The sequence below is a fragment of the Bactrocera neohumeralis genome, unplaced genomic scaffold, assembly GCF_024586455.1.
Source record: "Bactrocera neohumeralis isolate Rockhampton unplaced genomic scaffold, APGP_CSIRO_Bneo_wtdbg2-racon-allhic-juicebox.fasta_v2 cluster10, whole genome shotgun sequence".
Classification (NCBI taxonomy): domain Eukaryota; kingdom Metazoa; phylum Arthropoda; class Insecta; order Diptera; family Tephritidae; genus Bactrocera; species Bactrocera neohumeralis.
In genome coordinates this window covers 13,379,346-13,397,668 of record NW_026089623.1, presented here as the reverse complement: position 1 = coordinate 13,397,668, position 18,323 = coordinate 13,379,346, and the positions used below count along the sequence as shown (strand labels likewise).

Here is an 18,323-nt window from a genome sequence, read left to right as displayed (position 1 = left end):
ATCAGAAAGAGTTATTATTTTTTTGAAGTTATACTTCTTATACGAGTTCGGAAAAGGTTGCGATAGATTCAGGTTGCACAACCTTGCTCAATATGAATCTACGCAACCTTGCTCAAGCGCACAACCTTGCTCAATATGAATCTACGCAACCTTGTCTGCGAAGATGTTCGAGCAGCAAGCGAAGCGGTGACAATCGGCGATTGTTTGTTCGTTTCTTTCGGCACAGCTCGGCTTTTCTACCAACAACACAATGTTGCCATGCTTATGCTGTTGTTGTTTTTGTAGAACAATCTTTCAATTTTTGGTTGGTGACATATTTCAATTAAAAAATCAATTCTGTTGGGATTCGAACTGCGCACCTCCAACGTGCTCGTCGTCACTTTCCAAGCGCTTACCACCTATACCACCATTGACACTTGAATTGCGTTCTCCTAATTATGGTTTGGTTATGCAGAAAGAAATATACAATGGATCGCCGATTGTTAACTCTTTCCTTGCTGCTGCTGCGCATATGTATGTTTGTATGCTTGTGCATTATTGAAGTTATACTGCTTTTTCTTTCTTTTGTCTTTCATTTCTGCGAATTCTCAACTATTTTATGTGACCTTTGGTTGAAATACTCTGCGTCGGTCCATTTTTTGGAAATCGACCTCCGATGACGAAGTATTTTTTCGTTTTATCTGACAGAGTAAGGTTAAGAAGTTCATTTCTTATTTTGTCTTATGGCACATTAGAAATGATGTTTCTTCGAAAATCATTCGCTTACAACGGATAAAACGACTTCTGCGTGGTGGTTCTAATGAATGAATTCCTTTTGGTTGAAACGCTCTGCGTTGGCCGTTGAAAAGTTAACCCTATACTTCTCAGGATCATTCATTCCTTTCATTTCTTCAAAGAAATTAATGACATTTAGAAATATGCATATTTGCATTATTTCGTTGTCATTTCCATATTCGTAGCAATAGAAGTTCTATGGCATAAGTAAAGTAATGACCGCCGATTGTCACCCCTTGCCGCTTAGACTTTGCTTTATTCTTCATTTTATGTGCATAATAAATTTATAAAATGTGAATTTAAGTTTTCTAGTTTTCTTTCATATAAAATTATATGCATTTCTTGGAATATCACTAAGAAGTATAACTTCATCCGCGCGTAGGGACTCCACGCACCTTTTTTTTCTATTTTTTGCAGCACTTGGAAGTAAAAAGCGCGATTTTAGCTCAAAAAATCGCTGTTAATTTGCTAATAAAAAGTAAACAAAAATGGAAAAAACTCCATCTGATTACCTGTTGATTTATGTGAAGAAGTAATGTTCAACTTTTTAAAAGAATCGGTTCAGTACATTTTGAGTTCTAATTTTCACGAACTTCAAAAATAACGTTTTCGGGAAAATCGATTTGAAGTTTCAAAAGTTTCAAAGTCAGATATCACAGCCGGTCGTTTAAAACGCTGTAACTCCGTTATTTTAATATAATTTAAAACTTTACCCCCCCTCAAGTCTTTCCGCTATGACAAGAGGATAAACGCTGAAGGTGGTCAATATATTTAGCAATATTCAAATCAATAAAAATGCATGACTGAATATAATAATGCAATATATTCAAATAAAAATAAAACAAAGAAGAAAGGACTAAATTCGGGTGCAACCGGGCATTTTATATTGAATATATTTGAGTAGGGGGGGTATCGACCACATTTTATCTCTTTTTCCTCATCCCACATACTACTAATATGCCACATCCTCAAAAAAATGTTCCCTGGTTTTCATTAAGGTACTTTACATACAACCACCAATCATATCAAGCAAGGCCAAGTGGATGTTCGAAAATATTCTTCATCTTCTTAATTGGCGTAGACACCGCTTACGCGATTATAGCAGAATCAACAACGGCGCGCCAGTCGTTTCTTCTTTTCGCTACGTGGCGCCAATTGGATATTCCAAGCAAAGCCAGGTCCTTCTCCACTTGGTCCTTCCAAGGGAGTGGAGGTCTTCCACTTCCTCTGCTTCCCCGGGCGGGTATTGCATCAAATACTTTCAGAGCTGGAGTGTTTTCATCCATCCGGGCAACATGACCTAGCCAGCATAGCCGCTGTCTTTTAATTCGCTGAACTATGTCAATGTCGTCGTATATCTCGTACAGCTCAACGTTCCATCGAATGCGATATTCGCCGTGGCTAACGCGCAAAGGACCATACATCGAACCATACATACAAAGGATCATACATCGAGAGAGGACTTTACTTTTCAATTGCCTACTCAGTCCGAAGTAGCACCTGTTGGCAAGAGCAATCCTGCGTTGGATTTCCAGGCTAACATTGTTGGTGGTGTTTACGCTGGTTCCAAGATAGACGAAATTATCTACAACTTCATGGTTATGACTGTCAACAGTGACGTGAGAGCCAAGTCGCGAGTGCGACGACTGTTTGTTTGATGACAGGAGATATTTCGTTTTGCCCTCGTTCACTGCCAGACCCAGTACGAAAATATTGGTAATAGGTATATGGGGGGAGGGTCAAGTTTTCGCCCAACTGTATCTATTTTAGCCGCAAAGATACATTGTTATGAATAAAACATGTTCTGAAATTTTCATTGAGATGACTGAAATATTGGCGAATATATCCAGCATAAAGTGAACTAGAAGCTTGAAAACCTTTATATTAGATATATGGCAGTTCAGAGAAGTTTTGAACCGATTCAACCCATTTTTGATACAAAGAAATACTATTGTCAGTAAAGCATTCTGTGTGAATTTCAATTTCATCTCTCACACATTTAAAGATATTTTCGGTCAAAAGTCAACTACAGGTACCGCGATCCACATATTCGGTACCTAGAAGCTTTAACATTTTTGGCTGGATTTGGACGATTTCTGGTCAAAAGGTGGAATACTTTAAGAGAATTATTACCGAAAAATTTTATTCCGTTAAATTAATTACTTCTTTATTTGTGTACTGGAAAGTGAAAGAATCAAATGGAATTTTAAATTGTGTTATATGGGAAGTCGCTCATTTTCACACTGTGATATAGAAATATTAAATTCATACTAAATTTAGTCGAAATCGGTCTGTCGGGTTCCGAGATATGGGATTTCAGTAAAAAGTGGGCGGTGCCACGCCCATTTTCCGATTTTCACACCGGTTTCGATAGCCCCCTTATACCATTTATATACCCGTCTAGAATAATTTAGCAGAATTTCCGTATTTAATTAAAATAAATAAATAAAAGCAATACTCATTTTATGCAAGTGACCAACCTAATTCAACGTGCTTTTTTTTAAGCGCGGGAAAGATGAGGAAAAAGTTTAAGCTTATATGATAAGTAGAAAACGTGTAGTTTAGTAAAAAAATTTATTTATAACTCGCCCTCCCCCGACACTATAACAAAAACAATAATTTCTAAAAAGTAAAAAAAAAAATTCGTTTTTCTAATATTTCATTGTTTTCGCAAAAAAATACAAAAGAATGCATTAGCTAAATTAATATTTATATTAATAAAATTAAATATATACATGTTGTCCAGAATCCATAACAAATATTTTCCAGAATTCACTTCACGCAACACAAAACACCGGTTGCAATTTCGAAAATAATAGAGAGTATCGAGAATATGAACGTGCGTACTGAACGCAGTCTAGGTTCCGACTACATGTGTGGCAATATAGCGGTCTGAAGATCAACCATTTAATCGGTTTATTGTAGTACGGTTACTTAGGTACTAAAAAAATAAATTTTGAGTAGCATCGCTGTAGTTTGTAATTCTCACTTTTGTCCCGGTTTCGAAGAAAGTGCTCCTATGTGCCCTGCTTGATTTTTCGCCCTTATACCCAATACGTTTCATTAAATTCCTTTGGAGAGTATATCGCATATGTTTGTATAGAAAATGTCTTACTAAAATTAAACCACAATATTTCGATTATGGTACAACACTTTATGAGGTTATAAAAAAGAATATACGATTATCTTCCCACAGAACTAAATAGCTTAGACATTAACAAAAATTCAATAATGAAACTAAGAAATTAAGAATTAATTAAGAATAGCCTATGAATGGATGAGACCCAAAATATGTATGCCATTATTTGACAATTTTCTTGAAAAACGAATATTAAAACTTGCAACTTTTCTTAAAATTACGATTAGCTACCACCTCGAAATATTTGCACGCCTTTGAACCGTGCGAATTTCGAGATTATTCCTTTCTTTTATCTTAGCGAACCTATTTCACCCTAGAGTCGTAAAAAACTACACAACTACTAACAGTAACGTGAGATTAGGAATGTATGTAAATTCCAAGAACAAAATTAACGTGAGGATAAAAATATCTGAGAGCACACTCGCTTGCGTGAAGTGCCAAAGTTTCGTGAGTTTTTTTAAAAGAAAGTACTCTATAGAATGTCTCGCAGTTTTTGGACACAATAAGGTATATTTCAGCTATATTTAAAAATTTGTTTTTTACAAAAATATTGAAAAATAACGGAGTTAAGTGCTGCCTTCAGAGGTGCAAAAAAAATCTCCCCAACTGTTGACATGATTCCAGCCGACAGAGTAGCTGAAAAAAAATCAAAAAGATTATTTAAGTTGTAGGTATTTCCTATATAATGACCTAGTACGATTTTGCAAAAAATATCAAAAATTAACAAAATGGAGATGTCCAGAAAAAAAATTAGGTAAAAAATTGTCGTTTTTATGCACAATAGACAATTTTCAACCAATCAAAAAGATAGTAGCTCATTGTATAATAAATATATTCAAGAATACTCAATTTCAATTTGATCGGTTAATTTCTCGTTGAGTTATGATGTCAGCAATTTTGAAATTTTGAGCGGTCGTTCTTTGGAACGCTGCTATTCAATATACGACCTTGCTATATTCTCATGATATTTTTGAAAACATAAACTATCGAATTTTTTGAAGTTATCACATTGTCATAGCTCCTTAATATCCAAAGTAATGCAATCAATATAGCTCCTTGAGCATTGCTGGTTGATTGGCGTAAATGTTTTATTTCAGAAAAATTATAGAGGCGTTAAATCACATGATATTTGCGGTCTTGAACACACTGATAAAATTTTACATAAATCCGTATACAAAGATGACCACCACGAGCTGTCAAAATTAGTCTATCTCTACTGGTTGATATAGTAATTCATTGATGTCCGCTAAACTGTTTTACTTTTCTCTCATAAGTAATTACAATACATTAAATTTTTGGTTTAGTTTATGGTATATACATACATACATACATATATAGTACATATAGCTGAATATATAAATTAATTTTATGTCACTCGGCAGTAAAAATTATGGCTAATATGCCTATGAACTATAATATAAGTTAATAGGATATCAAACAATTCATTCACAAAATCCTCGAATAACGATTATAGAAAACCGCTAGAAAAATCACGCACAACCGTTTTAGTGTCAAGAGCTTGTGCCACTTCATTTTCAATGTTACCAAGTCTTTTAGTCTTTCTTCACACATAGTAGTGCGCAGGTAGGTTTGAATAAGTTTCAATTAGGGCTACAGGGCTTTCCACTACCTTCCGACACAGGAAGTGTTAGCAACATCTCTTTTGCTGCTAATAAATTTAGAATGATATCTATTAATTCGTTTGAACAAACATAATTTCAAACGCCCAGTGGTGTACTTTTATGTTAAATTTTTCTGCAATAACTTGTACTTCGTTGAATAAAACTGTTGCTTCTACATACCGTAAATTAAACGTGAGTTAATGAAATTTCTAATTTTTACAATATTCAAAAATGGCTGTGTATGTTAAATTTTGCAGCTGATCAATATTAAATAAAAGTCCAAAAGTTTTAGAAACTTATCTCAAAAATAGAAATTAATTTTAACATTTTGCTTAGCCCCGCTAATTGACGCAACTTCCCCTCAGAATTGAACTGTTTTCACAAGTCACCTGCCCGCGTTCACTACCAGACCCATTTGCTTCGCTTTCTTTTCCAGTCTGGAGAAAGTAGAACTAACGTCGAGGTTGTTGAGGGCAATGATTTCAAAATCGTCAGCATACGCCAACAGCTGTATACTCTTATAGAAGCTTTTGGTATTGCTCAACGTCAGTTGAGTTTGGCGGAAATACCAAATTCAGATATATTGGCATAAAGGCAGTTATTTTTTGTGCTGCCACAAACAGCGTTGAAATCAACGAAGAAGTGGTATGTGGCGATGCTCTTTTCACGGGTCTTTTCCAAGATTTGGCGCATGGGGAATATCCCATCGGTTGTTTATTTTCCAGGCCTAAAACCACACTGACTTCTTGAGGTTGGGCTTTAATTTTTCACACTGTATGATCGATGGAACTATGTATTCACTGTTGTATCCCACAGTAGTTGCCGCAGTTTGTGGAGTCTTATTTTTTTAAGTTCCAATCGTCGGGCTCTGGGCATTAGTTACTAGATCATCTCTGGAGGTCTTCAACCCTCGGTGTCTATCCCATCCCGCACGTATTGTGGTCGATTGTACTGTTGCGAGGTAGGCCGTGTGTTGTGTGTCTCGCCACTGTCACACTGTTTTCCTCATCGCACCACCTATTCCTTTCCCTTTTCCGAAAACCAATGGTTTTGTTTGCAGCTATACGTAAGGAGCTTGCAATGTTGTCCTACAGTTCCCTTACACCGAGTTGCTGATAACTGCTCTCTGAGAGCAGGAGTGAAAGTGTGGTTTTTGCTCCACAGAGGTGGGTGCGTATTTTCGTTGCAACAAAGATACCTTCTTTGCCCATCCAGGTGCTAAAGCTACCAAGCACGATTTTGACAGCGTGGCGGAGGCAGCTTTCATATGTGCGCTCCAAGCGCTCATAGAATACCTCTTTGGTGAAATCGTCTTTCTCTTCCCGTCGGGTCGTGGGCGCATATTAGCGATATGTTGATGAAATCCGCTTTGATACGGATTGTCGCTAAACATTCATCCACCGAATTGAATGCCAGTACTCAGCGACGGAGCCTCTCTCCTGCAACCGAAGCAAATTCAGCGCATATATATTTTGACTTACGCGGGTGCTACCTGGTGTATTCACCTTTGAGTTATCGCCATCGCACGGTAGGAGAAATGGCCAATTTGGCGGCGTTTTACCGAAATCATAAATTGTCGAATCCCGCCACATCTGTTTGTGTTTTTTTTACAGCTAACAAGTCAATGGATTATTGTTTTTTGCTTTTTTTAGTAAAGTAAAGAGTAAAGATTTAAATTTTAAAATAATAAAGAAATTTTGTTACTAAATTGGTGGAACGAGTCACAAGATCATGGTATTGTTTAAAAGGCTAAGTAAATAATGGTTGGATTAAGATCTAATTTTTCCTAAAGCAACCAATGGTCGACGTAAACAAAAACCTTTTCCAGAGTGCTCAAGACGAAAACAATTTCATCGTCGTTGATGAGACCCCGCTCGAAAAGTTAATGGTAGCAACGCTCGTATATCTTTACAATGTTGAAAAAAGGAATGCAGTTGTTTCAAAGTTGAGCTCAGAATCTGGAATTGCTTCAAAAATGATTATAACCTTGGATGTTGACAATAGAACCCATATTCCTTACACGACTGAGGAAGCTTTTGCTCTATTTGTAGATGGAGGTTACACAAAAAGCTCTTATAAATTAATGAAATATTGTGCTAAAGAACGAAATTCCAATATTAATCCGAGCTACGATGGAATGGAGTATTACCCTAATGATAACTGAACTAAGCGTTCAGTTGAAGTTAATTTTCAATGCATAATATAGGGCTTGAGGGTGTGATGATAGTAGTGGCCACTCTACTTACCGGCAATGTTTTCTGCAGACCAGTGAAAATAATTTTCGAGGAAGAGTAAGCGGCCTTAGTGAGGGTAGATGTTGAAAATGTTAAGAGGAAAAGTATTGAATGCCAAAGCACACTCATCATCACTGGCTTCCGGAATTTGTATGGTGACTCGAAGATTAATGAACAATTTGAATTTGGTTCGGCTGCTGCAACAAAAGGAATATTTGTCCGAATATGGATTATCAACATTACATGCTTGGGTACGCTGTTTCGAGAGCTTAATTCATATCGCCTGCAGGCTACCAATTAAAACTGTCAAGTTCGTGGAGAAGTAAAGAAATTGTCGAAACAACCAAGAAATTAATTCAACTCAAACTGAGAAAAGAAATGGGTATCTTAGTCGACATTTAAGTGACGGGTTCTGGAAACACAAAGCAGCAAATACGTAAAGGTTTTTCGCATTTATGAGAAACTCCAGAAACTTTCCGTAATAGGACGAAAAATGTGAAGTAGGAAGATTTTATTCATAACTTATTCAGCTAGTGTTTAAGAAAAAAATTAATTGAATTGTTAGGTAAATATTTCCTTAACCGCTCAATTAATTTTTTTCTTAATTTCTTTAAAATATCGTACATATTAGCCTAAAAAAATGTTTAACTGGAGAGCTTAACATATCGAAATTCCCTTTTTCCATTGGAAACAAAAAGCAGAAATAACATTAGTCTATAACTAATTGCTTTAGAACGATTTGATGAAATGTCATGAAACTTTAGAGAGAAGTGCTCTCTCTAAAAGAAGGAGTGATGTTTTTGTTTTGTTCTTGAACTTTGCAAGAATAAAAACCAGGGAAATCTTTTTAGGTGCTGGCAAAACACCTAAATTAGATATTAGCTAGAGAAACGTTTGGACAGATTTCATTTACTTTTTTGGCATTAAGTCAAAACATTATAAATATATTTACATGCACTTTTAAAAAGATAACTAACAAATAGACAAAGGTACAAAGTCAACGAGAATATCGACGAAAATAACTTATGGAACAACTTGGGCACGAAACTGTAGATACTATAATAAACTATTTAAGGTTATTAAATATTGTTTAGATATCTTATATATTGACAAAATATATCCGATGTAAGGTCAAAAGGAAGTTTGAAAATCAATATATTAGGTAGATGGTGGTGGGAAAATTTTAACCATTTCTAGCATTTTAGCTAATTATCAGGGAAAAATGCTTACTTAATTTTAATTAAGTGTATCAATTATTAATATTATTTATTTACTAGAGAGCTAACTATAAATAATTAATTCACTAATAGCGCAATTCTGTAAGCAGTCTCTAGTCATTAGTCACAAAATATTGTCTCAAATTTGTGATCTGGTAGTTAACAGGTCATAAAACTAAAAATAACTCTTGTTTGCCATTTTGAATAGTATACTGAAAAGTCATTTATACAGAACATCATAGGTATTAATCGATTGGCATTTTTTATATATTGTGAACAACTAAAACACGAAAAAATTAAAAATAAATCAATTTCAACTAAATTTCGTAACTATTCTGAAACAAAGTCAACATATATTTTTATTTTTATTGGTAATTATGCTTTTTGACTATGTTAGAGAAAATTTAATATTTTTTATCGACATGTTTATTTTCATTTAAGTGTAAATACATCTCAAAATAATGAAATGTAAAAGTTTTCAATTGAGAGATTTTTGTGACTGTCACGTACTGAATTGCAAAATCGTCTCAGGTCACAAAAATTGTCTCAAATTTAAAGTCTCAATTTTAGAGACTTGTGACTGTATCATAGTACAGAACGTCTTCTGAAGCACCGCGATCGTATTTTTTCAGCATTTCTTTACACCAATCCACACGAGCCTTTTTTTGAGCGATTGTCAAATTGTGCGGGATCCAACGAGAACAAACCTTTTTTACGGCCAGGTGTTCATGCAATATCGAATGTACAGTCTGGTTCACTTGATTAGAGGCAACAATTTTTGTGAAAGAAAATGTTGATTAAAGTTTCTATATTTGATCTTTCAACAAATAGTCTTCTGCTAACTCAAGCTAAGACTGTACTGGTTTAAAAATACAAATACATCGAAATATTATTTCAGCTAACGGTATTTCGTAGCGGTAAAAGTTCGGCAGCTGCAATATTCTGCTTGATTTATTGGTTCACTTGAATAGAGGCACTTACAAATTTAGAAAAAATATATAAATAGATACAAGAACAAAGTTTTTTAACCATTAGTTTTTAAAGATTAATATTTTGTGCTGCCACCTTGTTTGTAAATTACTTCATAAACACGTTGGGGAATGGATTTGTACAAACTCTCGAGATAGACTAGCGAAATTTCATACCAGGCCGCTTTAATGCTTCGAATTAAATCATTTTTGTATTTAAATTGTTGTCCGTTCTCATAAACCTTACGAGTTAGCCATCCTCATACATTTTCTATAATGTTGAGATCTGGGGAATACGGGCGCCATGCTAAGGTTTCAATGTTTTGGGACGCCATCCAAGCTTTGACCAATCTTGCAGTGTGAACAGGAGCATTATCTTGTTGAAAGATCCATGGAATTGGTCCAAATATTTCCCGCATCTCTGGAAAATATGATTCCAATATCGTTTTATAGCTGTTTCCCGTAATTCTGGAGTCTACACTTCTCAGCTCGAATGTGCCATAGTACGATATTGCTCCCCATACCATAAGTCCACCTTCATGGCTGTGATGGCGACTCAAGTACTTCTCCTCCTTTCTTAAATCATGGAAATAGTAATTGTATACATCCGGCCCATCCAGATTAAATTTCTTTTCGTCACTAAATACAACTTTTTTCCATTCACCACGGTCGTTATTTGTGACAGAATTCCAAGCCATGTGGTCTCTTGCAAAATCGAGGCGACGTTGCTTGCGAAGTGTATTCAAATGCGGTTTTTTTTGTAATTTTGTATATTTCAGATGTGGTGCTTTCAGAATAGCCCTTCTAACTGTAGATTTGCTAGCTGCAACATCAGCTAATTTTATAATTTTTGATGTTAAAAGTGCGGAATTGGATGCAATCCTAAGGACTTTCCGGGTTTCCTTTGGTGTTAAAGCCATCGCTGTCCTACCTTTTTAGCTCTTACCGTAGGAGGCACTCTTTTTCACATAATGATCAACAACATTTGGGCTTCGACCAATCTTTTTGGCAATTTGGCGATTCGAAAGTCCTTCAGAGCTCAATATATCAATTTGTCCTTTTTCTCGCTCTGATAAACTTTTCCGCTTTCCCATTTTGTTCGAATTTAAAAGTTTACGACTTAACACAATGAATGCTTAAAAAAAAAATTTAGTTTCACACTTTTATTGCGCAAATGATGTAGGCAAACTAAGTGCCTCTATTCAAGTGAACCAATAAATTAAGCAGAATATTGCAGCTGCCGAACTTTTACCGTTACGAAATACCGTTAGCTGAAATAATATTTCGATGTGTTTGTATTTTTAAACCAGTACAGTCTTAGCTTGAGTTAGCAGAAAACTATTTGTTGAAAGATCAAATATAGATACTTTAATCAACAGTTTCTTTCACAAAAATTGTTGCCTCTAATCAAGTGAACCAGACTGTATGCTGGTGGGAGAAATGCATAGGCATGCCTCTATCTGAAGGTATGTTACATGACGGTCTTGCATTATCAGTTCACGTTCGGCATCGATGTTTTCTGGCACAACGGCTGTTTTTGGACGACCTTCACGGAATTCGTCTTTGAGCGAGCGTCGGCCACGATTGAATTCGTTGTACCAGTTTTTCACAGTGCTATAGGATGGTGCTTCATAACCATACAAAGATTTTAGTTCATCGATGCACTCTTGTCGTGTTAATCCACGTTGAAAGTTGTGAAAAATGATCGCACGAAAATGTTCACGAGTTAACTCCATTTTTTGGCCGAGATGATTTTTTTAATTCGCTGTAAATAAAACAATTCACGATTAAATGACAAAACGTTCTGAGTGATGTTATGCTAAAAAATGTCAAACTTTCCAATGGAAATGTCAGATTGCACCTGGCAACACTTAGTGTTGCCCTAGGCCAGAATATATATAGCAGCCCTCGTATATGTGGACTATATCAATAGTAAGGTTTTTCTTATCTTATTTAACATTTGATACAAGGTCTGTCGCAAAAGAAACAGGACTGCTAAAAAAACAACAAAAAATTAATTTTTTGCAAAAGTTATATTTTTTTATTCAAAGTAGTTTCCTTGTGCTTCGATACAGCGTTTAGCCCGTTCAATTAGCATTTCAAATGAGTGTTTAAGGCCATTTTTCGGAATGCTCTTGAGAATATCGGTCGTCGCATTTTGGATAGCTGAAATGTCGTGAAACCAGTGTCCTTTTATGGGCAAATGAAGTTTTCCAAATAGGTAAAAATCACAGGGTGCCAGATCAGGTGAGTAGGGTGAGTGATTAATGGTTAATATGTAGTTTTTAAAAAATCGGTGACAAGCGTCGACCGATGACGCGGCACATTATAGTGCAACAGGCGCCAGGACCCTGCCTCACGGTATTGTGGTCGAGCACGACGAATACGTGACAAAATACGCTTCATAACACCAAGGTAAAACACAGCATTAATTGTTTGGCCAGGTGGGACGAACTCTCGGTGTACAATACCCTCGGAATCGTAAAAACAAATCAGCATTGTCTTTATTTTTGACTTCTAAAGACGACCGACTTCTGATCGTCACAGAGGTCCTCACGACCTTCTTGGAATCGCTTAAACCACGCATGCACATTACTACGGGATAGGCACTGATCACCATAAACTTTTCTCATCATTTGAAATGTTTCAGTAAACGTTTTCTCAAGTTTAAAACAAAATTTAATATTTGCTCTTTGCATTTTACGACCGATGACCAAAAGCTGCTGTCACTTGTTGATCGATAACATCGATTGTAGTTATCCAATTGTCTTAAAATTTTTACGAAATGTCAACAAGAGATCAAACTTTTTATTTCATATACCCACCAATAGGTGGCGCCACCAGAAACAGTTATATCGGGTGATTTTTTAAGAGCTTGATAACTTTTTTTAAAAAAAACGCATAAAATTTGCAAAATCTCATCGGTTCTTTATTTGAAACGTTAGATTGGTTCATGACATTTACTTTTTGAAGATAATTTCATTTAAATGTTGACCGCGGCTGCGTCTTAGGTGGTCCATTCGGAAAGTCCAATTTTGGGCAACTTTTCGAGCATTTCGGCCGGAATAGCCCGAATTTCTTCGGAAATGTTGTCTTCCAAAGCTGGAATAGTTGCTGGCTTATTTCTGTAGACTTTAGACTTGACGTAGCCCCACAAAAAATAGTCTAAAGGCGTTAAATCGCATGATCTTGGTGGCCAACTTACGGGTCCATTTCTTGAGATGAATTGTTCTCCGAAGTTTTCCCTCAAAATGGCCATAGAATCGCGAGCTGTGTGGCATGTAGCGCCATCTTGTTGAAACCACATGTCAACCAAGTTCAGTTCTTCCATTTTTGGCAACAAAAAGTTTGTTAGCATCAAACGATAGCGATCGCCATTCACCGTAACGTTGCGTCCAACAGCATCTTTGAAAAAATACGGTCCAATGATTCCACCAGCGTACAAACCACACCAAACAGTGCATTTTTCGGGATGCATGGGCAGTTGGCCACCAAGATCATGCGATTTAACGCCTTTAGACTATTTTTTGTGGGGCTACGTCAAGTCTAAAGTCTACAGAAATAAGCCAGCAACTATTCCAGCTTTGGAAGACAACATTTCCGAAGAAATTCGGGCTATTCCGGCCGAAATGCTCGAAAAAGTTGCCCAAAATTGGACTTTCCGAATGGACCACCTAAGACGCAGCCGCGGTCAACATTTAAATGAAATTATCTTCAAAAAGTAAATGTCATGAACCAATCTAACGTTTCAAATAAAGAACCGATGAGATTTTGCAAATTTTATGCGTTTTTTTTTTTAAAAACAAGTTATCAAGCTCTTAAAAAATCACCCGATATTTTAAAAGTTCTGCTTCTTTTGCGACAGACCTTGTATAAAAGGTTTAAATATAATGTTGTTGCCCGTCCTTTGGTAGCAAAGAACATGTTCAATTTGAACACCTATTATTCTCTAGAGTGATCCACCAAGAGGACATATTTACACGATTTTAGCAAAATTAAGAGAATTAACTAAAAAAGCGCAGTGGTCGCAAGGCTATTTCATAGCGAGCCATTTACAAACCTGTTGCATAATCATGAAGGCTCCATTAAATACTTTTTAAAATTTTTGTTAGATAATTATCTCATTTTTAACATTTTATGATGGGAGACATGTATTTAAACCTTGCAGAGGACAAGACTACTATATACTTTGATCCACTATACCAAATTTAAGTATTGTAAGGCAAAACTAATATATCGGTTATAAAAATAACACTTAAGCTAAAACTTGTAGTTCATACGTCCTGTCATAGTCATATCCTAATTTACTGATTTCTGCACTTCCAGTTTACGTACTAAAGATATGGATTAGTGAGTATGTTGACTCTTCCCTTCATCTTCCTCGTTTACCCAATATATCATATTTCTTCCCTTTGGTTAAAATATATTTCTAAAATTAAGTAAGTATACATACAGGATTTGTCCGGAAAGAAATAGGACTGATTTTCCGTGACTGTACTTTGAAGCGTGCGCGCACCAACTGGATTTGGTAGAAAGCGTTCCTAGCTAACGAACGAACGGCTGGTCAGTTGTCTCCGAGCACCTGGAGAGTCAGGACAAACATTTTCGCGCGACGTATTTCTGTGAGTGGTACAGCGTTCGTTAGAGCAGAGATACGCGATTAAATTCTGTGTGAAACTTGGCAAATCTGCGACGAAGACGTTTGATATGATTAACCAGGCTTGCCAAGAAATAGTGTGCATCGGTGGCACCAGGCCTTTTTGGAGGACCGGAAAGAAGTCGTTGATGAATGTGCAAATCCAAAGTGAAAACGATGCTCATTGTATTTTTTAACATCAAAGCCATAGTCCGCCAGGAATTTGTTCCTCCTGGACAAACCATCAACGCCAAGTTTTACGTGGAAGTCCTCAAGAGACTCAAGCGAAAGCTATGTCGGGTCTGACAAGACATCGAAGCCGATTGGAAGTTGCACCACGACAACGCCCCGGCTCACACCGCCTTTCTACAGCCCCGATGCGCACCCCCTAGACTTTCTTTGTTTCATTTCCTGAAAAGGCCAATGAGAGGCTATTCCGGAGACTAAGTATTAGTTTAATTGCACAGATGTTAAATTTATCAAAATCTGTGTTTCATGACATTGGGAAGAAGCACTTGAATATACGCAAGCTGTGCCGCGAAAATCGTCCTAAAAGTGCTCACTGACGACCAGAAATTGCGGCGAGTGGAAGTGTGCCAATTTGAACATTTCACACATGTGACCCCCAATTTTTGACTAACGTACTGACAGTATGATCCCGAGACACAAAGACAATCTTCCGAGTGGCACACGCCGGCAGAAGGGATCCAAGCAGCATGCACTTCGGCTCTCAAGGCTACTCAGGGGAATGCCTTCCGTAACGCCTTAAATGCTTGGAAATAGAACTGGCAGTGCTGCATCGACGCAGAAAGAGCCTATTTTGAAAGTTTTTAAAGAATTGTAAGGATTAGTTCAGTTTTTTTTTTTTCTAAATCAACTCAGTCCTGTTACTCTCCGGAGAAACCCTGTATGTTAACAAGATACCAAAAATTATTGTAAGCAATTGTATTGTATTGTTGTGCCGGATAACGAATACTGAACTCATATGCAACATTAGTACACTCCCGCAATATGTTGCAATAGAGTATAATTCTGTCATATTGACCTGACGGATTATGTAGTACAAACTTTACAAAAAATTAACATAGAAACGTTACACAAGTAGTGTCCTCATAGTGTGTTCCATATGTCTAAAAAACGCATAAATACTGAATATGTGGACAACAGTCAATATGTGAGATATAACAATGTGTATTGGTCTCATATGTATAATTTAGTTTAAATGTAAGTATAGCAGAGACGAAACAAAATATACAATAGTAATGATACCAAATGAGTCTATGACCTATAACTTCAGTTAATAAGATCCCAAATAAGATGGATCATTCAAGGTTTCGAAAAATAATGAATATTTAATTCTTTTACAACACTCTAATATACAGTTGTGTCAACATTTCATGGTATTTCCCCCATCTTCGATCCCAACTAGATCCTTACTTGTTGAATAAAATAGTTGACAACACTTCAATTTTTTTGTGAGATTGTAAAATACTCGGATACAAGCGAATTTATCCATTTCTTAATTATTTTATATCAAATTTTTTAATACGAGTTTGACCATTTGCGAGATTATAAAATTTTCGGATGCACCCGAAGTTAGCCTTTCCTTAAAAATAATTTGGTTGGTTGAATTTATGGTATGATCATTGCAGGTTTGTGCAAATGTAATAAACTTTATATAGAAATAACTTTATGAACATTCATAGCATAGTTAACCTTTAACATATTATAAGTTTTTAGCAATATTTACATTTTAGCCATGCTAATGACTTATTTTTCTAGGTGCGAAATTAATAATGGTGTCTATGTTCCTGAAAGCTCTTTTATGGAATATAACATAAATAATGAGTCTCATAGCAGCGATATAGTCTTTTTAGTTGAAGCAAACGAGTGCAATACATTCAGCTTGGAGAATTCAATAGTTTCAGCCCTCGAGGAACAATTATATAGCCAAAGATTTATTAACAGCAGGTAAATTCGTGACACGGTCAAATTGCCACTTAAGAATATATACGTTTATTTTATTTCTTAGATATGCCGTCATAGCGTATGGTTCGCAACTACCACCTTTTGATTATCCCCGAACAATTTCAAAAGACAATGTTGTTTTTATCAACAGTACTAATATATTACGTCAATACCTAAAACATAGTACAGCTTTCTCAAACAGTTATGATGGATCTACTTCAAAAAGTGATATGATGCATGCTATTTCCATAGCTTCTAGATTAAATTTCCGAACAGGAGTTTCAAAAACGTTTATAATAATATCTTGTAGCCGGTGTGACATGAAACAAATGCGATTTGATTATTCATCCATATTACAATATATGAGCGACGAAGGAGTTACTTTACATATTATCACCAACGCTGAATTTACCGTTGAGAAACCTCGTAAAATACGTAATTTTTATGGTTTTGATAAACAGTTTGTATTTTCGAATCGCAGCCCTGAAGGTAGTAGCGAACTACGTCATACGCTCCATGTTTCAAATAGCAGCTTCGGGATATGTGCGCAATTAGCTTTAGATAGTGAGGGATCTGTTTTCAGCGTTAAACAGAAAAGTCCAATTAAACGATTAGCAACTATTTTTGCTAAGCGGGTCGTACAAAGTGCAATATCAAAGGGTAATCAAACATGCGAATGCACTGGCCATAACACTGGTTCGGCTTATATGGTATGCACAATGAAGAAATCATCTAATAAAAAATCAAATAATGAACAAAACGTAAGTTTTATTTATATTTATTTTTAAACTCAACAAAATGAAAGTTTCGCACTATTGTTACAGGATTACGATTTCTCCGATTGGGACTGGCAATTTGAAGATTACACTGTGAACTAAGCTTTTTTACAAATATTTCCACATTAAAATTAGGACATATTTAATTAAAAACGAAAACAACTTTAAGAATTAATAAAAGATTACTTATACATTCACAGCTGAAATCTAATGCATTTTAAATTACGAAAGTATGTTTTCAGTTCGAAAAACTGGTAAAAATAGGATACCGCTGAACATTGATGGATTCATATAATAACAAGTTGTAGATGTGTCACAGAGTACATGGGTTGAAATGTTTTATACTATAGTTGTTTACAATATCATATTATGTACATATGTACATACTTATATATGTACGTACAAGTTGGGTAGTACATTTCTTTTATTCTGAAGCATGCTTTTAGAATATGTTAATTAACTCACGATAAGCCTCTCTTGAAATACTACTGTTTTTGACTTATTTACTCAATTTAATTTTAAAGGGCTCAGATGTAAAAAATGTATACTCTCTCAACTTGCAAAGATCAAAGTGGGAAAAATTTCTTCTTCGGGGATTGTACCGTTGCCTTGACCAATAATCTATTTGAAGTCTAATGAGGATGACTCGTATTTTTTGCTAAGTTTCTTGAAGATATCTTAATTTTTATACAAAGGACGGATAGACAGACTGTCACCCAGTGGACTTTAAATCATTTAGGTCGGTCGAAACGTGTGATATTTTAATAAAATTTAGTGGAGAATTATTCCTTGTAATAGTTTATAATTAGTATAGGGCTGAATATGAATCGAGTTGATCTGACCTTGGTCATATATTGCGAGTAATATTAACTTGATTGAAGAACTCAGTGGTCGTCCGCGTGTCGACTGTCTGTGTCATTGTGTTTCCTTGGCGCTAATCGCTGTGTTTTTAAGTGAGTGTTGCAAGTCACTGACGGTATGCACCTCAG

General features: G+C 35.8%; 1 protein-coding gene across 1 annotated transcript in view; it reads left to right on the top strand.

The window, feature by feature from the left end:
• LOC126765182 (uncharacterized) overlaps positions 1-17,540 on the top strand; it is a 177,257-nt gene extending 159,717 nt beyond the window's left edge. Inside the window, exons 17-19 of the mRNA XM_050482761.1 lie at positions 16,373-16,561; positions 16,623-17,319; positions 17,383-17,540. Coding sequence (XP_050338718.1) covers positions 16,373-16,561; positions 16,623-17,319; positions 17,383-17,436 — 940 coding nt within the window. The 3' untranslated portion in view covers positions 17,437-17,540. The remainder of the gene's footprint in view (positions 1-16,372; positions 16,562-16,622; positions 17,320-17,382) is intronic.
• The last annotated feature ends 783 nt before the right edge of the window (positions 17,541-18,323 follow it).